The sequence below is a fragment of the Mobula birostris genome, chromosome 2 (genome assembly GCF_030028105.1).
Source record: "Mobula birostris isolate sMobBir1 chromosome 2, sMobBir1.hap1, whole genome shotgun sequence".
NCBI lineage: Eukaryota > Metazoa > Chordata > Chondrichthyes > Myliobatiformes > Myliobatidae > Mobula > Mobula birostris.
Window position 1 is genome coordinate 121,136,463 of NC_092371.1, and position 27,223 is coordinate 121,163,685.

Consider the following 27,223-nt stretch of genomic DNA (forward strand, 5'->3'; position numbering starts at 1 on the left):
CAGGAGGTACAGAAGCCTAAAGTCTCATTCCACCAGGTTCAAGAACAGTTACTTCCCTTCAGTCATTCGGTTCTTGAACCAACCTGCACAACCCTAACCACTACCTCAGTGCAGCTACTTTCCAATACAATGGACTTTTATTTTACTCTAATTGTGTTCTTTCTTGTACAAATTGTGTACAATTTGTCTTTTAATTTATGTTGTTCTTATAAATGTTGCTTTGATGCAATGTGCCTGTGATGCTGATGTAAGTTTTTCTTTGCACCTGTACACAAAATAATCTTGACTTTTACTTTGACATCCCAAAATACATAGACCTCATCATCTCATCCTTGCTCATATATTCTAGTCCTCTCAAAATTAATGCTAACACTGTGTTTGCACTCCTTACCATTGACTCAACCTGCAAGTCAATCCTTGGGGAATCCTGCAAAAGGTCCTCCAAATCTTTTTGCATCTCTGATTTTTGAATTTTCTCCCCATTTAGAAAATAAGCAATGCCTTTATTCCTCCTACCAAAGCGCATGACAATACACTTCCCTACACTATAGTCCATCTGCCACTTCTTTGCCCATTCCCCCAATCTGTCCGAGTCCTTCTGCAGACTCCCTGCTTCCTCAACTCTATTTGCCCCTCCACTTAACTTTGAATCATCTGCAAACTTTTCCACAAAGCTAACAATTCCATCATCCAAATCATTGACATATGATGTGAAAGGAAGCGGTCCCAGTACTGCCCCTGCCGAACACCACTAGTCTCTGGCAGCCAATCAGAATAGGCCCCCTTTATTCTGGTTCTTTTCCTCCTGCCAGTCAGCCAATCTTCTTCCCATGCTAGTATCTTTCCTGTAATACCATGAGTTCTTATTGTGTTAAACATGTGAGGCACCTTATCAAAGGCCTTCTGAAAATCCAAGCAAACAGAACTTACTGACTCTCCTTTGTCTGCCCTGCCTGTTACTTCCTCAAAGAATCCCAACAAATTTGTCTGGCGAGACTCCCCCCTTAAGGAAACCACTTTGGCTTTCTTTATCATGCGTCTCCAAGTACCCCAAACCTCATCCTTAATAATAGACTCCAACATCTTCCTACCCACTGAAGTCAGGCTAACTGGCCTATAATTTCCTTCCTTCTGCCTCCCTCCCTTCTTAAAGAGTGGAGTAATATTTGCAATTTTTCTGTCTTCTGGAACCATTCCAGAATATAGTGATTCTTGAAAGATCATTACAATTACTTTCACAATCGCTTCAGCTATCTCTTTCAGAACCCTGAGGTGTAGTCCACTTGGCCCAGGTGACATATCTTCCTTCAGACCTTTCAGCTTCCCAAGCACTTTCTCCTTAGTAATAGCAACTACACTCATTTCTGCCCACTGACATTCAAATTTCTGGCATACCGCTAGTGTCATCCACAGTGAAGACTGACTCAAAATTCTTGTTACATTGGTCTGCCATTTCTTTGTCCTCCACTTTCCACTGGTCTGGTATCTACTCTCGCCTCTCTTTTACTCCTTATATATATGAAAACACTTCTGGTGTCCTCTTTAATATTGTTGCCAAGTTTACCTTCAAAATTCATCTTCTCTCATTACTTCATTAAACGTAAATCTGCCTAAACTGATGAAGAGGAAAATGAGAAAAACGCGATGCAAGTGTTGGAAGTCTGAAATAAAGAATGAGCATGCTGCAAACACTCGGCAGGTGAGGCAGAATGTGTGGAGAGAGCAACCGATTTTATTTTTCAGGTCCAGCTTTCTCCACTCTCCTCTCAAGAAGTTTGCAACGTTAAAGGCAATTTCAGAGTTGGAAGAAATAAGATGCCTTGGATGAGCATTGTACGGAGCATTGAAGAGCAAAGGAACAGAAATACAATGCCAACTTAAGCTATATCCCTTCTGCCTGTGCGTGATTCATATCGCCTCCATTCCCTACCTAACAGCCTCTGAAACACCACTATCATATCTGCTTTCACCACTACCCCCTGGCAGCTCATTCCAGGCACTGTGTAAATAACTTGCCCTCCACATCTCCTTTGAGCATTTTTCACTCTCGCCTTAAATACATGTCCTCTAGTATTTGCCCTTTCTACCCTGAAATAAACATTCTGACAGTCAAAACCTTTTATCCTAAGGTAGAAATGTTCTCAAGGAAACAAGCTCTCCGCATAGTCTATACCATCACTTAGAAAGTATTACTGTAAACGTATTCTGCACACTTTCTAAAGCCTCCACTTTCTTCCTGTAATGGGTTGACCAAAACTGCATGCAACATGCATAAGTGTAAGGCTCTCCTTCCACGAAATCTCACTTGCCGCCACAAACTCACCCTCAAAACCTGCAGCACCCCCCCCTTCCACGTCTCCAAATTTTCCCCTTAAATTTACTGTCCCTAACTCTACCAAACTCCACCAAACTCCAGGCCCTGCTGTGAAAAGGAAGTTCCAAAGACCTCATCCCTGGGAAAAGACAGATCTTTGAAGATGGGCTGTACCTCATGACAGTTGAAAGCCTGGTCCAGAACAGAGGATTCTGGCAAGCTACTGACAACAGCTTATTCCCCAGTAGGGGTGATGGACTTAAGTAAGTATGGAGGTTTTGTGTCCCTATCTTCATCTCTTTCCTTCAATATCCCTCTCTCTCTCTCTGTCTCCCTGAATCTCTTTCCCCTCAAACTTCCCAATCCTCTCCCTTAACCTTTTATCCCTCAGTTTCTCAATCCATCCTTCATTCTCTTTCCCCACATTCTCTCCCTACCTCCCTCCCTCATTCCCTCACTTCAGATTTTTGCCCCTCCCTCGTTCTGCCCCTGAATTTCGGCAGGTTACCCGGGAGTGAGGCACTGGCACTGTTGGGGTCAATGTCCAGCAGTCGGTCCCGCAGCTGTTGCGTCAGCTCCCTCTCTTTCTGCAGCTGCTGATGCTCCACCTTTTCCCTCCGTTTCTGCCGCATCTTCTCCTGTGCTGACTTCGAGATCGCCACGTGGCAGGGCTGCGGAAAGTCAGCTGGCTGCAGGGCTCAAAGTCAAAGCAAATTAATCCAGAATCTCAGGTAGCAAGAGCAGAGTCACAGAGTCACACTGCACATTCATAGGACCTTGTCCCACCATGCCTGTACTCACCATCAAGTGCCCATCTACATGAACCAATTAACCAGCACTTGGTCTATAGCTTTCTATGTCCAAGTGATTCGAGTGCTCATCTAGGCACTTCTTAAATGCTGTGAGAATCTCTGCCACAACGGTTTCACCATATATCAAACAAAGGTACAAAATGAGCTCTCCGTGGCACTGGCTTAATGAAGGAACAACCAATGTCTAGTCACATTTTAGGCCACCACAGAATCCAAGGTAAAAACACAGCAGTACTAGGAGCAAGGGCTCCTTAAGGTTGCTATAGTGGGAGGTGGTAATGGGGATAAGCTCCCACTACCTATTAAATGTTCCCAGTGGTGTGTATCTCAAATAGTGTCTGACAACCAAGTCCAGCTCCTGGAACTCATGTGTGGCTTAGCTACTAAGCCCGGCAGAACCATTTCTACTGACAGGAGAAGGGGCAAAGGAGGGTTACTGCTGCCTTAAAACCAATCACTTTAGGCAGATGCGGCTCATCAGCGAGGTTGGCAACTCATCTAGAGGGAGGAAAACCCTGATCTTGAACCTTCGCTGCCTTGTGGCTATACCCACACATGGGGAAGGCTTCAGGAGTAAATGCCAAGGCAAAAGCCAGGGCTGAAGTCTCTAAGCCAGTCCTGTGTTGAGTTCGTTGCTGACTGGCAACTTCTGCAACGCTGCAGGTGCCAAACTGTATCGGTCTCTGCCGTTCGTTTGGGTTCATCAGATGCGTGAAGAGGGGGAGCTTGCTACAGGGGAACAGCTCGCTCTCCGTATCGTACTGCCCAGGCTTGCATATCTAGACAGATAGGACGCAGCATCCATGTCAACCCTGACCAGTGGAGGCCTCATAATTGCGCGCAATATCTTCATTCAGGAGTGAGAACTACTGTATTATGGAATAATCTGGCAGCAAATCTAACAACCAACTACAGTTTAAGAACCCCAGTTTAACAGAGGAGACTCAGTAGGTAAACCAGTTTTGCTTTTACTTATGAGCTTCATTATCAAATGAAGCCTCTCATTAAGATGACATAGAATACAAAGGCAACTCAGGAGACTGCAGATGCTGGAAGCTGGAGAAATAACAAATTGCTGGAGGGAGTCAAGGGGTTAGGCAGCATCTACGGAGAGATGCTGTCATATTATAGGTCGAAACCCTGCATCAATGGCCTGACGCAAAGTCTTGATTCGAAATGGCCCTCCACAGAAGCTGTCCACCATGCAGAGTTCCTTCAGCAGTTTATTTTGTCAAAGGCCATGTGCCTGTGCAGTTACGTTTACTCACCATGATCCCATCCCACACTATATACCGTGCCCTAGCCCACCTCAGCTTGTGACCATAGGTTTCTGTTCTGCTTTCCTCATGAATCAGCTAATTTCATTTTGTGAGGTTCTCAGCTATTTGCCTCCATCAGTTCCTTGGGTAGTGTATCGATATCTAAAGACGAGAAAATCCGCAGGTGCTGGAAATCCAAGCAACACAAGCTAAATGCTGGAGGGACTCAACAGGTCAGGTAGCATCAATGGAAAAGAGTAAACATTCAGAGTTTTGGGCTGAGACACTTGATGAAGGATTTCGGCCCGAAACGTTGACTGTTCACTCTTTCCCATAGATGCTGCCTGACCTGTTGAGTTCCTTCAGCATTTTGTATTCCATATTCTAACCACTTTACGAGGAAAGACTTCCCTTACTTCCTCAGAAACACTGATGTTGGTAACATTCTCTTCACATATAATATACCTCCAATGCATTCATGGTTTTAAACAGCTCTGTTAGCTCTCCATCATCCTCTGTTTTCAGCCTCACCATCCTTTAGAGCCTGACTGCAGTGCTGTCTTTGCAAATCAGGGCTTCCCAACCCGGGGTCCACAGACCCTTTGCTCAATGGTATTGGTCCATGGCGTAAAAAAAAGTTGTGAACCCCTGTTGTAAATCGTGGAGTACAGAATATTAAACAATACAGCACAGGTACAGTCTATTTGGTCCGATTCCTGTGGGTTTTTGAGAGGCTTCTAGGGAGGCACATGAATATTCATGCAATGAAAGGAATGAAGCACATGATCCATATCTCTCCATTCCCTACAGGTTCACATGCCTATCTAAAAGCCTCTTGAATGGCACTATCATATCTGCTTCGATTACCTGCCTTGATAGCACACACCAGGCACCCACCACTCTATGTGTAAAAAACCTTGCCCCACACATCCCATTTAAACTCTCCCCCTCTCACTTTGAAACTACACCATCTAGTATTTGACATTTCTACCCTTGGAAAAAGATTCGGGATTCTGGCTGTAGTCTCACCAACACTTCAAAGTCCACATTACAATATATTGTGGACAGAAAGCTGTGACCAGAGTACCTGACATCCCTGGAAATAAACCTACAGATCACATTTGTTTGCATTTTTAACAGCATCACTAAACTGTAAGGTTGTTTTTGACTATTTGTTCACATCTGTCCTTGGATCCATTTGCTCTAACCCACTCTGCTTTTTACGTTCTAAAGTGCTGGTGAAAGTGTGTTGCTCTGTCCTAGAATGAACCGCCTACAGGAGAGCAGCAGGAAAATTCAGTCAAAGCTTTCAAGTGCAATTTTAATCAACACTTAAGAAGAAACATTGGCAGGGCAATATCAAAGAGGCAGCAGATTGTTACCAATTTCAAACACGTGGCATGATCGGCTAACTGACCTCCTTCTGTGCTACAGGTTATGAATTACTCACCCTCTCTTCAGCCTCTGCCTCCTCTCCTTCCACAAACACCTGTCTGCTTACATCTGGACCCAGCTCCGTGCTCAGCCTGAATGAGATGACCGTTGTCTGGCTTGTCGGTGACCTTTTCCCTCTGACCTTCTCAGCCAATGGCGGTGAACTCTGAATCAAACTGTGCCCTGATGATGTAATAGCAGAGATGATGAGCGGTAGGAAAGAGTTGTCATTAACCTTGTTCAATCAGGGTTCCCCAACTTGGGGTCCATGGACACTTTGCTTAATGGCATTGGTCCATGGCATAAAAACATTGGGAACCCCTATGTTAAATTGAGATTTGAATTTGCATTTGATGCTATTAACAAATTGGACACTTTGGAGCTCCTAGCATCTGATTCTCCAAGAACCTGTGCCAACTGGTCCTTAAAGACCTGTTAGCAGCGTTACTGAACCACGTCTGACATCACCAATCACACCTAAGCCTATAGTGGAAAAGAACTGATAATAGATGAAGAGGATTCTTTAACTGTAGGCATCTTAGGAGTAAAGCTCTTGAATAAAATTTGTTAATGAAGAAAGATAACCTTATTGAAAGTTTTTTTAGAATAACCATTCATTATCCACAGCAAGATTTTTCTGGCAACCCTCCTTCTAAGGACAGCACTGCGGTGCACTAGCAGAGCTGGTGACACAATTCAGTCCTGACCTCATGTACTAACTGTGGGGAGTTTGCATGTATTCCCTGGAAACAAGTGGATTACTCTGGGTGAACCAGCTTCCTTCCATGTCCCAAAGGCATGTGAGTTGGTTAGCCAGTGTAAATTGCCCTTAGTGTGTAGGTGAGTGATAGAATCTGAAGAGAATCGATGGTAATGTGGGCAACATTCAATGGGATTAGTGAGGATCAGTGTAAACGGATGCCTTGTGGTCAGCATGCATTTGAAGGGCTTGTATCCACACTGTGCACGCTCTCTTTTTTGGCTGGGACAGTCTGCCATTGGTGCAGTGTCAGGTACTAATTGTTACGTTCTGTAACTTAGAAACATTAAACTAATTCAAAGGAAGATGTGAGTGTCTGAAATGTGGATGTAATTTCGTCTTTAATCATGGTGTGATGAAGTATCCAATTAACTTATTTTACATAGAACACATAATTAATTACTTAAATGAACAAGAATGCTTAAGCAACCAATATATATACACAAGATTACACAAATGTTACAGAAATACTAAATACTCAGCACTAATCATTGAGAAACATCCTTAAATTACATACTGAACTCGATATATTTACTTAGGATCATCTGCAAACATTCCAGTTCTGTAATTACACACACAGACATTTCCTGCTAGTTTTGCCCTCCTTTTCATTCTGGATATCTTGCTCGAACTCAACTCAGATAAAAGAGAGATGTGTGGGACAAGAGTCTTTTTTAACGTGAGTGTGCACCGCCAGGTATGGTGGTGGAAGTGGACATGATAGTGGTGTTTAAGAGAGACATTTAGACAGATGCATACAGGTTCAGAGAATGGAAGGACAGATATCATGTGCAGGCTGGAAAGATTTTGCTTAATCCAGCATCATGGTCAGCACAGGCACTTTGGGCAGAAACGTTCCTTGTTCTGTACTGTTCTATCTTCTAACTCAATGATTACATTAGCTAGCTATTATTTCTGGGTATATTGGGGTATAGTGGAATGACACAGTAGTGCCACAGTTAGCATGACGCTATTACAGCTCAGCGTATTGGAGTCTGAAGTTCAATTCCGGCTCCGTACTGTAAGGAGACTCTGTGCGTCCTCCTCATGGAATGTGTGGGTTTTCTCAGCTTGCTCCAGTTTCCTTCACCATCTAAAGGTGTACAAGGTGGGGTAAATTGTCCCGAGATTAGGGTAAATCAGGCTCATTGGCAGTTGCTGGGCAGTGTGACTCGAAGGGCCCGAAGGGCCCATTCTGTGCTGTTTCTCTCAATAAAATAATTTCAAGCAGTTATTAGGCTTGAGTGTTGAAAAAAGAAATCCTAGCCTCGGTGGTTGTCATGAAATAGGGGAACACCATGACAACTGCTTTCTGATGTAATTGGCCTTTCTATTGCTGTCCTCACCCAATGTTCTGCCCACCATGAGCCATTTGGTCAGGTCGAGGATTGCCTCACAAGGAAGATGGCACTAAAGTCCTGAGTGTTGCAAAGCATTCTCTCGCTTTGGGAGATTTTCCTCACCCTGATGAAGAAGCTGGTGGAATCGACAAGCCATTCTCAGTGGAAGGAGGACATGGCCACACCTCTCCCCCAGCAGTCCACATTGCTCACCAGAAATCCATCCTGCGTTCTGCTCAGAGGTACAGCACGCAATACCCCAATGGTACCTGCACTGATCATTCCAACTACCTGGCTGGCCAAATGTGCAGCTCACCTGTGCTCTGACAGGTTGTCATTGGAGAGGGGTTTTGCTCTGCTTCAGTCATCAGGGCTGGACTCACACAGCTCCTGCTCCTTCCCTTCCCTTTCAGTCCAATGGCAGAGACATCCTCAACATCAGCTGTAAATTAGGTACTTCAGTTATAGACTCATTGAGTTCTACAACATGGAAACAGCCCCCTCAACTCAACTCATCCATACAGACCGAGGTGCTAGCTAATCTGGTTCCGTTTGCCTGTATGTGGCCCATATCCTTCCAGAATGTTTCTGTCCAAATGTCTTTGAAATGTTGTTATCACACCTGCTTCTACCAGCTTCCACTGGCAGCTCGTTCCACGTACCCACCACTCTCTGTGTGATAAACCTGAACATCAGGTTTGCTTTAAATCTTTTGCCTCTCACCTTAAACATATGCCTGCTAGTTTTAGACTTCTTTACCCTGAAAAAAGACGGTGGCCATCCACCTAAGCCCCTCATGATTTTATAAACCGATATAAGTTCACCCCTCAGCATCCTTCACTCCAAGAGAAACAATCCCGGCCTATCCAGCTTCTCCACGTAACTCAAGCCCTCACGTCCTAGCAACCACCTTGTGAATCCTTTCTGTACCCTCTCCTCAGCCTCAGGGCCTGTTCTCAAGTCTGTGAGGTTAAAACATCTGCACATTGTGCATGGCAACCATGGGATGGGACAGTCATGGGATGCCCTCAAACATTGCCAACTGTGCATCTATAAATGGGGTCACATAGCAAGTCTTCTGCCTCAGGCCTGTGACTCCAACAGCCTGAATCCATATGACAGTTTTAAAGCAGCAGAACATTCAAAGGTTCATTTAATATCAGAATACATACTCAGACCTTGCAACGGAGTGTAAGGAAATTGGCTGGAGGACCATCATCTACCCTGTGGAAGTCGGATGCCAGGGCTTCATCAGCACATCAATGATAAGGTTACTCCATGATATGGAGCCAGGCTTAGGAAGGCCACCAGACATTTGGCTGAAGAGGCAGAAAAGGGCAGCCTTTGGCTGTGGCTGAGGAGAAGGGACAGAAATTGGGGAACTGACTAACCCCATTGGAAGGTGCAGGAGATGGCAGGGAGATGTCCCTGCTACTGCCCTTCCCCCAGGAGATGTATCAGGGTTAAGTGAGTGAGCGGTGATGAGGGGTGGTCCCTGGCTGATGACCCCTAGCTGACCTAAGGACACTGTTGGAGGTGTCGCCAAGCAGGAAACAGCATCTTCCTATAAATCTCAGTAGAAGCCCCCAAAGAGCCCTTGATCCAGACCACATCAAACTACAGCCCACAATGTCTGAATAGATACTAAGCCACTGATGGAAACATTGGTGCAAGTGACCTAAACCTTAGACAAAAAAATTGGCTTTAAGAAGGAACAGGTACAACAAGATTAAGGAGGGATTTCTGAGGCTTAGTACTGCAGTAGATGGAGGAGTGTGCAGCTGAGTTAGTGGGATCAAATTCACAATAATCATGAGGCCAGAATTAGAGGAGACATCTAGGTGGACTGTTGGGTTGGAGGAGAGCACAGAGACAGGGAAGGGTAAAGGGATTTGAAAATAAAGTTGAGTACTTCAAGAATATGGAATATATCAGTGAGCAGGGGGTGACAGCTTGATGAGAGTTGGTGCTTTGTTCTAGGTGAAGGAAGTTTCTGATGCCCTCTGACTGGCATTGGAAGGCAACCAGGAACATATTGCACTCATCGAGATGAAGCTAACAAAGGCACGTTTGGAGGTTTCAGTAGCAGAGGAGCTGCTCAGACCTCAGGAGAGAGTAATTGATCTCCTGTGGAGCTGCTCACAGTGACCGAGGTCTGGTTGAGATACTCAACTGCTAAGGAGGCACAAGAGACTGCAGATGTTGGAATCTGCAGCAACAATCTGCTGGAGGAACTCCTGATGCAGGGGATTGACCCGAAACATGGACAATTGTTTCCCCCCCCACAGATGCTGCTTGATCCACTGAGTTGTTCCAGCAGGTCGTGTGTTGTTCACTTGCTACAATGGCATTCATCAATAGCCTGCCTACTGAGCGTATAGCTAGCAGGAAATAGATGGACAGCATATCGTCCCCAGTATTGATCATGTTATACCACAAGCATGTGATGTTTCGACTGTACAATGTGTTACAGTTACCATCCAGGAAAGAAGTTTTAAGCAGCTGACTGAATGTTTATCTTCAAAATTGGCGGAATGACTGTGCACAAAACACAAGTGTTTGAGCTACATTGATTGTATACTCTTTATCCCAATGGGGTGCAACAGCGGAGCAGCAGTTAGTGCAGCTGTGTTGCAGTCCTGGGTTGATATTGACTTCAGATGCCGTCTGTGTGGGAGTTTGCACATTCTCCCTATGTCAGTGTATGTTTGTTCTGGGTACTCCACACACCGAAAGGTTGAGAAGACAAGTTGCCTACTGTAACTTACTGTAGTTGGGTAACAGGAAGACTGGGCAATGAGCATGTATGAAAGAATAGGTTACAGAGGAATTGGCTTAATGGGATTGCTTTGAGAGCCAGCATAGGCTCGATCAGCTGAATGGTCTCCTGCTATGTCAGAAAGAAACTTGGGAAACCATGTCCCCTTTGTTATAGGATATTTTCCATAATGAGCCTTCCTCAGCTACACCCAGCCAACCAGCCTCACAACAAACCACCAAGTAGAATCTTACCTGGACCTAGAGACTTCCGTTCTTCAGAGTCTGAGCTTGGCCCCTGTATGACTGTCTCTCTCTCAGAGAGGGCTCTAATAAGCAAAGAAAGATGTCCATTTATGTTGTGCCTTCCATCAGTTCTGGACATCTCAAAGCATTCGGCAGCCAATTAATAACTCTTGAGGTGCAGTCAGTGTTATAATATAGCAAGCTCCCACAAGCACCAACATCCACCTGAGCAAGCGGACAGAAGCTGCGGCTAATGCGTCCTTTGAAAGATGGCAACTGTGCAGCACCCCTGCAGTGCTGCAGTGAGACAAGAAAGAGCAAGCTCATTTCTGCTCCATTCCACAAGTGAAAATTTAAAACTGATCAGAATCAGGACTTGGAATTAGGTTTCATATCACTGACATATATCATGCAGTTTATTGTTTTGTGGCAGTGGAACACTGCAGGACCTAAAATTTACAATAAATTACACAAAAATAAATAACTAACATTCAAGTTTAATGTTATTTCAGGTACACAAGTGTGAAGGAGAACAAAATATTTGTTACTCTGGATCCAATGCAGCTCAGAAACAATAATTTTAAAAGCACAATAAATATAAATACTGTACATAAGATTGCTTAAACACAAGAGATTCTACAAATGCTGGAAATCTAGAGTAACACACACAAAATGCCGGAGAAACTCAGCAGGTCAGGCAACATGTATGTAAATGACTGAACAGCCAACATTTCGGGCAGAGACCCTTCATCAGGACTGGAAAGGAAGGGGGAAGAAGCCAGAATAAAAAGGTGGGGGGGGGGGTTGGAGAGAGGAGATTCTTTCTCTGTAGTCACTTGCTATGAAAAATAAGCAAGCTTTGAAAATGGATAAGAAAGACTTTTGTTGCTTCTTAATGTCATTTCCTAATTCACTTCATAAACTCCACGTGTGGTTTTGGTTCATTGCTGCTAATTTTTCCAGTGGTATTGTAGAGTATGATGCTAAAGGATTTACCAAGTTCAAATTATTACACTGGACAACAAGTTTTTTTAATGTGCTGCTTCATCAGAATTTTTCTGTGGTTATGTTAGTACTCTTAAAGCTGAACACAAATATAATTTCAGACTACTTGGCTCATATAGAAATTTGGAGAAACAAGAAATTAACTTTTATTGAGTATACTGCATTTAATTGCATAACAGTGCTGATGCTTTGCAATGGTTCAACAAAGGTAAAAGCGTTTTTCAAATTTTCGTTTGAACTCAGATGAGGTTTGAGGCTTCTCGCTTAAGTGTCCAACAATAATTCACCAGCATTGATGGATTCCAGTTGCTCTGAAACCATTTCTCCATGACCATAATGCCCTGGTGAAATCTTTCACCGTGCTCGCCACTGCCCGTGCCAAGATTTGCAGGGAAGAAGTCCAAATGGGAATGCAGAAAATGAATCTTTAGTGAAGTGTTGCACTTCATGGTTTTGTATCTTTGAAGCATGCTGTCAACCAATTTTACTTAGTATGGCACTCTGTAGCAGCCAAGAAAATTTTCAACAACACCCTTGCATGCCTTCCATGAGATTTTCTCCAGTCCCACTAGAAGTTCTTTGAATTGCCCGTCATTGATGACCTGTTTGATTTGTGGATCAACAAAAATGCCTTCCTTAATCTAGCATCAGTTATTCTGACTGGAATTATTAATTGAAACAATAAATAGAGTTGATTTCAAAAAGTGGTGCCTGATAGGGAAATTTCGTGATGATTTTCATGATCAGCAGCCCAAAATCAATAAGATGCACCCAAAAGTATTCAGGAAGCAATATCTTTTTTGACCTGTATTATTAATATGGGAGGATTTTTGCTTCTTAGAGCACAGTAAATAAGATTTCATTTAAACCACAATTCCACATGTGATTTGAGAATGTTTTGCATTGATATGATGGGCTTTAACAGTTAATCATCAACAGTTTCTGCAGATGCTTGAAATCCAGAGTTACATATGCAAAATGCTGGAAGAACTCAGCTGGTCAGGCAGCATCTATGGATATGAATAAGCAGTCGACATTTTGGGCTGAGATCCTTCATCATGATTGAAAATGAAGGGAGAAGACACCAGAATAAAAAGGTTGGGGGAGGGGAGGGAGGATTAGCTGGAAGGTGATAGGAGAAGCCAGGCGGGTGGGAAAAGTAAAGAGCTATAGAAGAAGGAATCTGATAGGAGAGGAGAGTAGATCATGGAAGAAGGGGAAGAAGGAGGGACACCAAGGAAAGGTGATATGCAGGTGAGGAGAAGAAGTAAGAGGAAAAAGTGGGGAATAAAAGAAGGAAGAGGGAGGAAAATGACCAGAAGGAGAAATCAATGTTCTTGCCATTAATTTGGAGGCTACCTAGACAGAATATGAGGTGTTGCTCCTCCACCCTGAGAGGGGCCTAATCGTGGTAGAAGAGGAGGCCATGAACTGACATGTTGGAATGGGAATGGGAATGTTTGGCCACTGGGAACTTCTATTTTTGGTAGATGGAGTGGATGTGCTCTACAAAGCAGTAGCCAATTTACATTGGGTCTCATCAACGTATTCACCCAAGTGTTGTCTCGCCTGGAAGGACTGTTTGGGGCCCTGAATGGAGGTGAGGGAGGATATGTAGCATTTCTGTCGCTTGCAGATATAAGTGCCAAGAGGGAGATTAGTGGGTGGGGACAAATGGACAAGTGAATTGTGGATTCCTCTGGAAAACAGAGAGTGGTAGGTGGGGGGGGAAGTAAAGATATGTTTGGTGGTAGGATATTAAAGCTTATATGCATAGATTGATTCTTTGTCCATAAAGTTATGCTGGGCACAGGAGTGTCTATACATAAGGTAAATAACAGGAGATAATAAAGTAGTGGTGGTGGGGGTGTGGAGGGGTGGGTTAGTGAGTAGAGGTGTCGATCAGCCTTGTCGCTTGGGGAAGGTAACTGTGCGAGTCTGGTGGTCCTGGCATGGATGCTACATAGCCTCCACCCTGATGGGAGTGGGTGAAACAGTCCATGAGCAGAGTGGATGGGATCCGGTAGGCTGGTGCCAGTGATGCGTTGGGCAGTTTTGACTACCAGGTGTAGAGCCTTCCTGTGCCCCAGACACAAAGTTTCCATACCAAGCAGTAACGATGCTCTCTACTGCACATCTGTGTGAAGTTCAGCTCTCTTCAGCCTCCTCAGAAAGTAGAGGTGTTGGTGAGCTTTCCTGACCTTGTCTTTTTGACATTGAGGATGAGGCTACTTGTCTGATGCCAGGCCTCGAGCTCCTCCGCCTCCTCTCTGTAGGTCTTCTCATCATTGTTGATGATGTGCCCCACCTCTGTCATGTCCTCAGTGAACTTGAAGATGTGATTGCTCAGGTTTTTGGCCGCGCGCTCACATGTGAGCAGAGTGTACAGCAGTGGGCTCGGTATGCAGCCCCGGAGGGCACCTGTGTTGAGGATGATGAGGAGGGAGGTGCGGTAGTGCATCCTGACTATCCAACATCCAGTTGTGTAGGGGTGTACTTAGACTGAACAGCAGGAGTTTGTTCACCAAGCTCTGTGGGACAATTGTGTTGAATGCCAAACGGAAATCTAGAAACATCATTCTGACATAAATATCCTTGTTTTCTAGGTGTGCTAGGGTGAGGTGCATGACAGATTGCTTAGTGTCAGTGTGGCAGGAATGGAGATTTTGGTATCTGCCATTACCAGCCATTCAAAGAACTCGATGACGACAGGCATTAGTGCCATCGGGTGGTAGTTGTTTAGCTCTGAAGGTGTTGAGCTCTTTGGTCCAGGGATGATGGTGGCTGATTTGAAGCTTGTGAGCACAGCTGGCTATGTGAGTGAAATGTTGAAGATGTCCATGAAGACTTCAGTGAACTGGTGTGTACACTCCCTGAGCACTCAGCCTGGGATGTTGTATAGGACAAACGCCTGACATTCTGACGTTCTTTGCCAAGTCCTTCTCACATCTACTGATGTTACAGACAGTGGCTACTCACCTGGCAGGGGAGTCACTTTCGTGGCCGGCATTATGTTGCAAGCCCCGAAGTGTACCTAAAAGTTGCTTAGAGCGTCAGGGAGAGAGGTGTGACTGATACAGTTGAGGCTGTTTTTCCTTAATTGGTCAGTAATGCCCTTGATGCCCAGCCACATATGCTGGGGATCATTATCAGACAGGTATTGCTGGAATTTCTGTGTGTAGGCAGTCTTTGCCTTCTTGATGCCTAAGTTGTTTAGAGTCAACCACAGTTCTAGGTCTAGAGTACAGACTGGGTAAGGGTGGCAGCTTTCTCTCCCAAAGGACAACATTGAATGGACTCTTTATTTTTAACTTGACTCTGATGGTAATTTTGCCTATGATTCCAGATTTATTTAATTCCTCAAAATTAAAATTCCATGGTGGGATTTGAACTTTCAACTTTGAAGCAATGGTCCAAAACTCTGGCTGCTGGCCCAATATTTTGTCCACTGGGCTACAAGATGGACCTCTGAAGATGCCGGGCTGGTGCTTTCTGAGATGAACTTTAAGCAGAATAATGGGTGCTTTTAAAAGCACCCACTGACCCCAGAAGTTTGTTGGAAGAACTAGTACCCGAGAGTAGGAGAACATAGCACAGTCCTGATGAAGGGTCTCGGCCAGAAACATCAACTGTTTATTTCCCTCCAGAGATGCCTCCTTACCTGCTAAGTTTCTCCAGCATTTTGCTGAGGATTTCTAGCACCTGCAGGATCCCTTGTGTCTCTGGCCGCTGTCAAATGTTTCTAGTGAATGAACCATAATTAGAGCTTCCCTTTCAGTGATGGGCAATGATTACCTCACACATCACATGGTGTATAATGGCTTGGGAACACTGAATACAATGACCGTGTGAACGAGTGCTCCTCGGTGCCTTACGTTGTCTGAGAGGGGGCTCCTGACTGCATAGGTCTGGAAAGCAGTGGCTGGAAGCTGCTCTCCAGTGAACTTGGCATCTGAACTGAAGACTGAAATAAGCTGGCACCAAGTAACTTCCGCTTCTTCTCAGCACTGCTCCTCAGGTGTTGAAGGGAGATCTTCACCTAAACAAGAAGCAGGAAGCTGGCTGGAATCAGGAAGCTCAGATAGTTTATAATAGGAAACTGAATACCTAAGAGTGAATACAGACCAGAATCTACTTCAGGGGTTCACTGTTTATACAGACAGTACTGTGTCACAGTCTTAGGCACATATATTGGGTCCTTTAGAATTTGTACTGAACTGTAGTAACTTTACGTGTTGTACTGTGCTGCTGCAAAAACAAAAGCAAAGTTCATGACATATGTGAGTGATGATAAACGTGATTCTGATTTGGGTCTCTATTGTGGACTGAGAGTGGGAAGGGGGCAGGGAGAGGGGAATCATGGTTGGGAAAAGGGGAAGGGAGAGGGAAACACCAGGGAGACATTTAGTGGTGATCAATAAATCAATTGTTCAGAATCAAGTGACCTGGCCTGGTGTCCCAGAGCTGGGTGTTTCTGCACCTACACCACCCCCCCCCCACCCCTGGCACTCTTTCTCTGCCACCTGTCTCACGCCCCTCCCGTGATGCTCCACCCTCACCGTTCCATTGCTCCCGCTGGATTTACGAACATGGTCTCTGTTCCACATTGACAAATGCAGTACTGTGCCAAAGTCTTCGGCGCACAAGCTAAAGTTTGCATAGTGCTGTAGAATAATGGATGCTTGGGAGTGATTATGGAGCAGAGTCTATCTGGTGGTCTCAGGGGGTTTATATATAGAATGGATAGGCCAAATAATCGCAAACTGGGATCTGATAAAGAGGGTGACATTTAGAATTGTGATTAACCATGACTGACTATGGACTGGAGTTTGGGTCTGGATTTAAACTCAAGCGCTCTGTGTTTGGTCCAACATCATGGGTTTGTTGGCAGCACAATCACTAAACTGCTGCACTCACTATGGCCCTTATGCGGAGTGCCATTGCAGAGACTCCAGCTGCCTCCCGGCTCCCTTGACTCAGGTTCGATCCCGACCTTGGGTGCTGTGTGCGTTGAGTTCTCTCTGTAAATCCGCATTTTTTCCAGGTGCTCTAGTCTCCTCCCACGTCCCAAAGATGTGCTAGTTGTGAAGTTAATCGTCACTGTAGATTATCTTTGGTGTAGGTAAATGATAGTGCACATATATGGTACATATAGTTTTTCATAGGGCATATGGGAGAACCAGAGAACCAGTGCAGACATGAAGGGACAAATGGCCTGCTCCTTTGTCAAGAAACATTACAATACAAGAGCAGATTGACATCATTATCATTGGTCTGGAAGATAATGTGGTAAACTGGATCAGCAAATTTGTGGATGATATCAAGATTGCGGGTGAAGTGGACAGTGAGGAAGACTATCAGAGTTTGCAGCAAGATCTGGAGAAGCTGGAGAAATGGCAGGTGGAATTTAATGTAGGCAAGGTTGAGTGTTGCACTTTAGGAGGACCAACCAGGGCAGGTCTTACAACTTACAGTATGTGTTGGAAGGCTAGTTGTCTGGTGTAAGTTGCCCAAAATATATGTGGGATAGTGATGGTAAGGTGGGGAGGGCAGGTTTTTGGGAAAATCAGGGAGGGCTGTGTTTTTTCTCAGTAAGCCAGCAAAGATCCGATAGGCTGAGGGCTTCTTTCCACACCGTAAGGACATGTGGAAATCATTATTAAAGCACATGGGGAGGTCTCTTGTCTTAGATGCAAGGTTTAACTCAGATTTAAATGGTCTTGGAGCTCGTTAACTCTGCAAGTCCTGTAACCCTCCGTGACCCGTACGCTATTTCTGGCCTCTTGATCATCTCTGAGTTAACCTCTCCACTACTGGCTGGGCTCTAAGAATTGGGGCTCCCTTCCCTAATGCTCTCCACTTCATTTTCTTCCTTTAAAACTACCTCTAATCAAGCCTTTCATCATCAGCCAGGAACTGTCATGTATGGCTCTGGGGCCAATGCTCTGTTCGGATGTTGCTGTGCAGGAGCGTGGGAAATTTCTGGCATTTCAGAGGAGCTAAGGAAATGGAAGTTTTTGCTGAAGACTGACGTGGATGCATGAGCCATTAAGTAAGATCCAGGGAGTCATCCCACCTCTGGAGACTAATATTTATACCACAATTTACATCAAAAACCTATCATTTTTGCTTTACTTTTTTTAAACAGTAAGGTTACATTTGTCACCTTTTAGTTTGTGTTGAGGGAATTATTCTAGAATCTGCAGAAATTGGGAAGATTGCAGCCAGTGCACTTGCTACCTCCAAAGCCCCATCTTCAAAACCTTTGAAATATGCATCATCAGATCTGGGGTTTTATTGCTCTTTGGTTCTATTAATTTCTCCAATACTTTGTCTTCCCTGGAGCTGGGATGTTATGTTGAAGTTGTTTAAGAGTTAGTGTGGCCTAATCTGGAGTATTGTGTGCAGTTCTGGTCACCCAACTACAGGGAAGATATAAATTAGATTGTAGGTGTACAGAAGAAATTTGCGAGGACTGGAGAACCTGAGCTATAGGGGCAGATTAAATAGGCTAGAACTATATTCCATAGAAAGAAGATTGAGGGGAGATTTGATAGGGGTATACAAAATTATGAGGGGTGTAGATAGGGTAATTACAAGCAAGCTTCTTCCACTGAGATTGGGTGAGACTAAAATCAGAGGTCATGGGTTAAGGGTGAAAAGTGAAATATTTAAGGGGAATATGAGGGGAATTTCTTCACTCAGAGGATAGTGTGAGTGTGGAATGTTCTGCCAGCACAAGTGGTGGACGCAATTTCAATTTCAAGGTTTAAGAGAAGTTTAGAAGCACATGGAGGGTCATGGTCAATGGAAGTACGCAATTTAAATGTTTTGGTATGGATTAGATAGGCCAAAAGGCCTGTTTCTGTGCTGTAGTCTGCTATGACTTTATGACTGTAAGTGTAGCCAGGATGGTAGTTAAGACAGTGGAATGCTCCTCCTGTGCTACATGGGATTGCAGGGTACATAATAGTCACCCGGTGATTAAATCTGCAGGAAGTACAGACAACCTCAACTCCTGACTGACAAGGTCAAGGAAATGGAGCTGGAACTGGAACTGGATGTACTCCAGATACTCCGGACCATCTGGGAGGCTGAAAACCTCGCAGATGGGACTTTAGCTGAGGTGGTCACACCCTGAGTGCAGGCTTTCGATAGTAGATGGGTGACGACCAGGGGAAGCAAGGGGAGTAAGCAGTCAGCACAGGGTTCCCTGTGGTCATCCCCTTCAGCAACATATATACCCCCTTGGATGCTGTGCGGAGGGAGGGGGTGATGACCTATCAGAGCACAGCAGCAGCAGGCTGGCCAGTGGCACCATGGCCGGCTCTGAGGCTCAGTGGAGAAGAGTAAAGTTAGGCAGAGAGATAGTGATAAGAGACTTGATAGTTAGGGGGATGGACAGGAGTTTCTATGGCTGCAAAAGAGACCCTAGCATGGTGTGTTGGCTCTCAGGTACTAGGGTCAAGGAAGTCTCAGAATGGCTGCAGAATATTCTCAAGAGGTTGCGTGCACATTGACACCAATGACATAGGTAGAAAAGGGGAAGACCAGCTGTGCTGTGAGTATAGGGAGTTTGGGAAAAGGCTGAAGAGCCATCTCCGCATTAGTCCCAGTGCCACATGCTAGTCAGGGCAGGAATAGGATAATAGTGCAGATGCATGGGTGGCTGAGGATCTGATGCAGGGGCAAGGTTTCAGATTTCTGGATCATTGAGATCCCTTCTGGGGAAGATGTGGCCTGTACAAAAAAGATGAGCCACCGCTGAACCCAAGGGGCTCAATACCCTTGCGGGCTGTTGGGGAGGATTTAAACTAATTTGGCAGGGGAATGGGAATGGGAATGATAGGGCTGAGGATGGGACAGTGAGTATACAAGTAAATGCAGTGTGTAGTGAGACTGTGAGGAAGGACCAGCAGATGACAGGGCAAAATTGCAGTCAGTTGGATGTGTTGAAGTGTAATATTGGGGAAAAATCTACAAGGGGGATGAATATAGGACTGAAGGTATTATATTTGAATGCACACTGTATATGGAATAAGGCAGTTAATCTCATAGTGCAGCTAGAGTCGTGGGCATCACTGAGTCATAGTTGGGAGAAAATCATAGCTGGGGAAACAGTTTTATTTAACCTCGTTATTGGGAGCTGCTTTACCTATACACTTAGCTAAAGTTGCTAATTTAAATTTATACCCTGTGATTAAGCATTCTTTACAAACTTGGCTCCAGTTCCACAATGTTTTTTAATCTTAAAAAATTTAACCTTTGTAGTTTAATTTATCAAAATTACTTTTTAAGCCTTCTTTGAGTGATATGGAAAAATAAAAGGTATTAATTGTTTTTTGGATTTATTTAAACAAGATAGACTGACGTCTTTTGAACAATTAGTTGATAATTTTTTTTTCTTACTCACACTTTTTACAATACCTTCAAGTTAGACATTTCTTACAAAAATATTTAAGTAATTTTCCTTACATATTGGAGGCAGACCTGTTAGATACTATTATGAGTATGAACCCTTTGATGAAGGGTTCAATTGGAAGAACTTATAATTTGCTATTACAATGGGATAAGCGTCCTTTATTTAAGATTAAACAAGATTGGGAAAAGGAATTCAATTTGACTTTCATGACGGAGGGTTGGACATGGATTCTGAAGCTGGTTAACTCTTCTTCGATCTGTGCTAGTCATTCACTGATTCAATTTAAAATTGTACATCATTAACATTTGATGAAGGAGAGATTGTCTAAAATATTCCCTAACGTTGATAGTTATTGTGATAGATGTAAAACTGAGACAGCTACACTGACATGTATGTTTTGGTCTTGTTCTATACTGGAACAGTTCTGGAAGTCAGTTTTTTCGACAATTTCTAAAGCACTTAAAATTAATTTACAACCTAACAAATTAACTGTGCTTTTTGGAATAATTCCTCAAAATATCCGTGGTATCTCTTTGTCTGACCAACATGTTATTGCATTTGTTCCATTGATAGCTAGGAGGGCCATTTTGTTGAAGTGGAAGGATAATTCGGCTCCCACTTTGTCACAATGGTTCTCTCAAGTGATGCTATGTCTTAGTTTGGAGAAAATTAGAAGTCGAACCTTTGAACCTATTTTTGATTTTGAATAAAGATGGGGTTTATTTGCTCGTTATTATCATTTGAGTTAATTGATAGATTTCCTCCACGATTAATTGTAAATTTTTGGTACATGTTTTTTCTTGCTGGCGGTTTGATGTTTATCTTTAGAAGTTTTTTGTATGACGCATGGCTCCGGGGTTGTACACCTAATGGGGTTTTTTTTCTCACTTTTTCTTGCTTAGTAGGGTTTTTTTTTTTCTCTTTTTTTTATCACCAAAATTTTTTCAATCTTTAAAATAATGTTTTTTTTCTTGAGACATTGTAAGTGTTGCTTACTTTGATGTACTCTTGTTAATTTTGGATAATAGTAATAAAAAGATTTGAAAAGAAAAGAAAGAAAATCATAGCTGGGAGATTAACATCCAAGGAGACATAAAAATGTTACAGAAATGGCAAAAGTGCAACCTCATGCACCATAGAAAAACTGTGGAAAAACTGTTTCCTACAGTGTCTGTTTCCTGTAGGCCTAGGACCAGAGGGCACAACCTCAGAATAGGAGGACGCCCATTGAGAACAGAGATGAGGAAGGTGGTGAATCTGTGGAATTCATTGCCACGGACCCTGTGAAGGCTAAGTCATTGAGTATACTTAAACAAAGGTTGATAGGCTCTTGGTTATTCAGGGTGTCAAAGGTTATGGGGAGAATGCAGGACAATGGGGTTGAGAGGGAAATGGATCAGCCGTGAAGAATGGTGGAGCAGACTCAATGGGCCAAATGGCCTAATTCTGCTCCTATGTCTTATGGTCTTGCTTTAACTTGGACAACCTAGCTCCATAGTTGGAACTAAACAGTTTACAGTATCAGCAAGCGGGTTCAACACCCACTGCTGACTGTAAGGATGTGCTCCCCATAACCACAAGGGATTCATCCGGGTGCTCCGGTTTCTTCCCACTGTCCAAAGACGTACCAGTTGGTAAGTTCATTGTTCATTTTAAATTGCCCCATAATTAAGCTAAGATTAAATCAGGGGATTGCTGGGTGGCGTGGTTCAAAAGGGCCAGAAAGGCCTATTCTTCGATAAATAAAAATTGATAACAATAATGACAGACTAATTCAGGCTGCACCCTAATTAATTCTTCAATAATATTTTCAATGTGTTTCATGTAACTACAGAAAACATTCTGTTTACTGCCTCTTTCCCACTAGTAGTTCTTCCAGTCCCTGACCTCTTCCTTTTGCCCCATGCCCCTACCTGTGAGTTCCTTACACAAGCATTCAGTAAGCAACAAATAGCATTCTCAGACCTAAGCAAATTAAAATGTAAGTCTGTGCAGTTATCATTTTCTGGCAGTGCAAAGTTTCATAGTGATGGAGAGGTATAGAGTGAGGAAACATTCCTTCACCTCATGAATCTGTGATGACCAGTACACTAATCCTACATTGTTCCTGTTTTATTCTGTCCACGCCTTCGACCCTCCCACTCACCCACACACTAGAGGCCAACTACCTACCAGCCCACATATAGTTGGGATGTAGAAAGAAATATACATGGTTTCAAGGAGAACATGCCGGAGATTACTATTGAGCCTGGGTTGCCACAGCCACACTAGCTGTGCAGCCTCCTTCGTGAACAAAACCCAATCTTTCAGTAGGCTCTTTGTGGTTTTTTTTCTTGTTTTTTATTGGATAAGACATAAAAAAAAAATCAGTCCCAAGTAATTAGTGGCTCTGTGAAGAAAACTGAAATAATTTGCAAACCATCTGAAATGTACAGGAGAGGCTCTCACATTCATGGGAGGAGGAGGGAGGAGGAGGAAGGAAGGAGGGAGATGAGGTAAAGGGTCACTAGCTTAGCCCCAGATGAACAGTGATTCTCAAATCACATCACAGAAAGCCGTGCATAGGTGGGGAACCTATCAGTCCTAGGAGGATGATAAAACAGTTCAGTGCCGAACCCCAACAATCTTTGCTCAGTATAATTGGTTCCACTTAAAGGATTTTCTTGGGATAGCCGTTGTACAAAACTGTATATTTTGTTTAGTATAGTTATATTATTCAATTACCTCCTCTGGGACCACAGTAGGTACTGCAAGTCCCTCTCTGGCTTGCGAACATGGTCTTCCAGGTGATTCAGCGGCAGCAGCCTCTGGACTCTTGTCCGACGGGTCCTCGCTGTGAGTGTCCTGAGTTTGTGAAATGGAGCTCCTCTCGATGGGAGGAACAGGTCTGGTGGCATTCAACAGTTTCTGTGAGGCAGAGCGAGCCAGAGCCGGCTTCAGTGGAAGTATGGTCTTAAGTGGGCCTAGAAGAGAACATCAGGCACGCTTTGTTCCATTTTGCAATCTCCAGTAGCAGCGATTATAAGATTCACACATGCACAATTCCAGAGCAAGCCTTCCATACATTTATGGTCAATGTACATTTAATCTGTAGTATTCTAAAAATGCAAACTGAACAAGAAAGAAAATACTCTGAAAACATTAGTTAAAAAGACCTGGTGAAGTTATGTTTGGATTGAACTATATTAACATCATGCAAAACACTTTTCTCTGTATCTCAGTACATGTGACAATAATAAACCAATTACTAATTCCCAATTGCTGACTGCCTGGGTTAGGACGCATTCTGGAATTAGGGTATACAACAAATATTAAGTTCAGGAGCAGCCATTCTTCAAACCTGAATGTAGATTGTAGATTGAATTTAAAATGCAGCTCTGAACAATGGTTTTCCAGGAGCTGTGGACTGGAGTTGATTGCTTACCAGAAAATGCTAATTAACATTCATTTTGAGTGTCTGATGTGTGGGTGCAAAGAGGACAGTGTGTGAAAACTGTATGTAATTCAAAGAAAGCATTGTTGATACATTGTAAATATAGAATTAGCCTCCTGTTACCTTTGATCTTTATCATATAAAAATATCATCTAATATTGGATTGGGAGGCCTCTTCCTCCGAGAGTGTCTCATTTTGTTGAATAAAACTCTTCAGTATCCACTAGTTTCTGTGTCCCTCCTGTGACTTTGTTCACATTAAAAAGCCCTTCACGGCACTTTCTCTGTAACTCTAACACTTTATTCTGCATTCTATTAGCACTGTTCCCTTGTACCACCTCCATGTACTGATATTGTGAAATTACCTGTATAGATGCCATGCAAAACAAAAAGTTTTTCATTGTACTTCAGTATGTGTGACAATAACAAACCAATTAGTAATTACTAAGTTCATGGTGTGTGGGTGTTTGATGGCCAGTAGGCTCAGTGGGCTGAAAAACCTTTTTCTTTGCTCTATGATTATGACTTTGGGAAAATGTGAGGGTCTGAGAGTGGTGTTAGTTCAATTCAAAAGTCCATGCCTTTTAACCGGCAATGGACTAGATGCTGTTTTGTGCTCACCTCTCTGGAGTGGAAAACAAGCCAAGAGTCGGACGGCCTAAGCCACAGTTACACTGATTCAAGTCACAGAGAGGTGAAACAGGCCACTTTCATCGACACCACATCCCTGGCCAGCACACCCCACAGACCCACAGGACCAGTCTGCCATCTGCATGAGCATTCAGTAAGCAACATGCAGAGTCATATGGTGGGACAGAACTGGACCAGGCCCTTCAGCCTATGGCATCCATATCAACTATTGAGGTCATTTCCCACAAATCCTACACTAATTCCAATTTGTTCTTCCTACATTGCCATCGACTCCCCCTACCAGCACCCCAGATCCCATCCTTCATCTCCACACTAGGGGCCAATAGATCTACCATTCCACACAAGTTTGACAAATGGGAGAAAACTAAAGTGCCTGCAGGAAACCCAAACAGCCAACGACAGCATCCAAATTCAGCACTGAACCTGGTTTCACTGGAGTTCCACCATAAGCATCACTGCGCCTCTCAACATCCTGCAGTCGTTACACCTGGGACAGCTATAGAGCCGTGCAGCATAGAGACAGGCCTTCTGGTGCCAACCATCTATGATAATCTCACTTCCTTGCATTAATTCCACTTATGGCCTGATCATGCAAAGAATGGCAGGGTAGTGTAACGGTTAGTTCTCCACGATTACAGCGCCAATGACCCAGGCTCAATCCCGCTGCTGTCTGTAAGGACTTTGTACATCCTCCCCATGACCATGTGGATCTCCTGCAGTACTCCAGTTTCCTCCCACACTCCAAAGACGTACGGGTTAGTAGGGCAATTGGTCACATGGGTGTAATTGGACAGCCCAGACACATTGGACTGAAGGGGCCCGTTACTGTGATGCACCTCTAAATAAAAACTGAAGTACCTGTCCAGGTGCCTTTTAAATGCTCCTATTGTATCTGTTCCCATCTCCTCATTCCAGATACTAACTACGGTCTGTGTGAAAAAAAATTAGTCCTCAGATCTCCTTTAACCCTTCTCCCTCATAACTTACACCTATGACCTCTAGTGTTGGTTTACCCTACCATGAGGGAAAAAGATCAGCTATTACAACCCTGAAGTCAAGTCATTGGTATGAATATTGGAAGTGGTTTATTATCATCACATGTACCAAGATGCAGTGAAAAGCTGGTCTTGCATACTGTTTAAACAGATCGTGTCATTACACAGTGCATTGAGATAGAACAAGGGAAAACAATAACACAATGCAGAATAAAATGTAACAGCCACAGAGAAAGTGCTGGGTAGACAATACGGTGCAAGAGATAAATTGTGAGGTCAAGAACCTATCTTATTATATTATGGAGAAATTTGGTAGAGTAGAAGACCGGTGGTGTGTGCTGCTAATGTCCGGGTTGGGTGGGATCGTTGACCGTGCTGGCTGCTTTATTGGGGAAGTGAGAAGTACAGACAGAGTCTACAAAGGGGAGGCTGCTTTCCATGATGCATAAGCTATACCCGCAACTCTCTGCGGTTTATTGCCAACATGTGCAGAGCAGTTGCCGTACCAAGCCATTATGCATCCAGGTAAGGTGCTTTCCATGGTGCATCAATAAAAATTGGTAAGGATGACCAGAGACATGCCAGTTTCTTTATCCTCCTGAGGAAGTAGAGGCATTGGTGAGCTTTCTTGGCAATGCTGTTTACATGGTTCAGAAAGGATAAGATGAGGAAACACACATTGAGAGATCAGAAGTGGAAAGGGTGAGCAGTTTCAAGTTTCTGGATGCTAAAATCTCTGATGATCTATCCTGGGCCCAACATATCAACACAGTTAAAGACAGCAGCTATATTTCATTGGGAGTCTGAGGAGATTTGTTAATTCACCAAACACAATCACAAGTGGACAGCATTCTGACAGGCTGCATCACCGTCTTGTCTGGGGGGAGGGGGTCACTACACGGGATCAAAGGAAGCTGCTGAAGGTTCTAAACTCAGTCAGCTCCATCATGGGCACTGGCCTCCCCAGCATCTAGGATATCTTCAAGGAATGATGCCTCACTAAGGAGGTATCCATCATTAAAGACCCCCATTGCCCAGGTCACGCCTCTTTCTCATTGCTACCATCAGGAAGGAGGTACGGAAGCCTGAAGACACACACCTAGTGATTCTCTTCTGCCATCTAATTTCTGAATGGACAACAAACCCATGAACAGTGCCTCACAAATTTTCTCTTTTTAATCTTTTTAAACTACTTATTTAATTCAACTTTTTAAATATATGTATATATATTTAACATAATTGACTATTTTTATTAGAATGTATTGCAATGTACTGCTGCCACATAATAACAAAATTTTACGACGTATGCCAATGATATTAAACCTGATCCTAATTCTGATTCTGACAGTTGGACCAGGACAGATTGTTCGTGATGTTACTCCTAAGAACTTGAAGCTCTCAACCCTCTCAAACTTCAACATCTTTGATGCAGACAGGAGCATACGCACTGTCCCTCCCTTCTTGAAGTCAATGACGAGCACTTTTAACTTGATGATATTGAGAGAAGGTTGTTGTCATGACACCGTGTTACTAGACTCTCTATCTTCCTCCTGCACTCGTCTCAATGTTATTTAAAATACAGCCCACTGTGGTGGTAACATTTGAAAACTTGCAGATGGAATTAGTGCAGAATTTGTCCACTCAACCATGCATGTGTATAGAGGTGAGTAGCGGGCTGAGGAGACAACCTTATGGAGCAGTGTTTAGAATAACCGTGGTGGCGATGTTGCTGTTTATCCTTAACGAATGTAGAGCACAACCCCTCGCTGCTCGCTCTCCGCTTTCAGGATATCAT

At 43.7% G+C, this 27,223-nt stretch overlaps 1 protein-coding gene across 1 annotated transcript in view; it reads right to left on the reverse strand.

The window, feature by feature from the left end:
• The window catches only part of LOC140190498 (TOG array regulator of axonemal microtubules protein 2-like), an 89,805-nt gene that overhangs the window by 37,392 nt on the left and 25,190 nt on the right, over positions 1–27,223 (reverse strand). The window contains exons 3-7 of the mRNA XM_072247132.1: positions 23,074–23,312; positions 15,803–15,966; positions 10,932–11,005; positions 5,836–6,002; positions 2,823–3,003 (exon numbers count right to left, since the gene is read on the reverse strand). Of these exons, the coding sequence (XP_072103233.1) occupies positions 2,823–3,003; positions 5,836–6,002; positions 10,932–11,005; positions 15,803–15,966; positions 23,074–23,312 (825 nt within the window). The remainder of the gene's footprint in view (positions 1–2,822; positions 3,004–5,835; positions 6,003–10,931; positions 11,006–15,802; positions 15,967–23,073; positions 23,313–27,223) is intronic.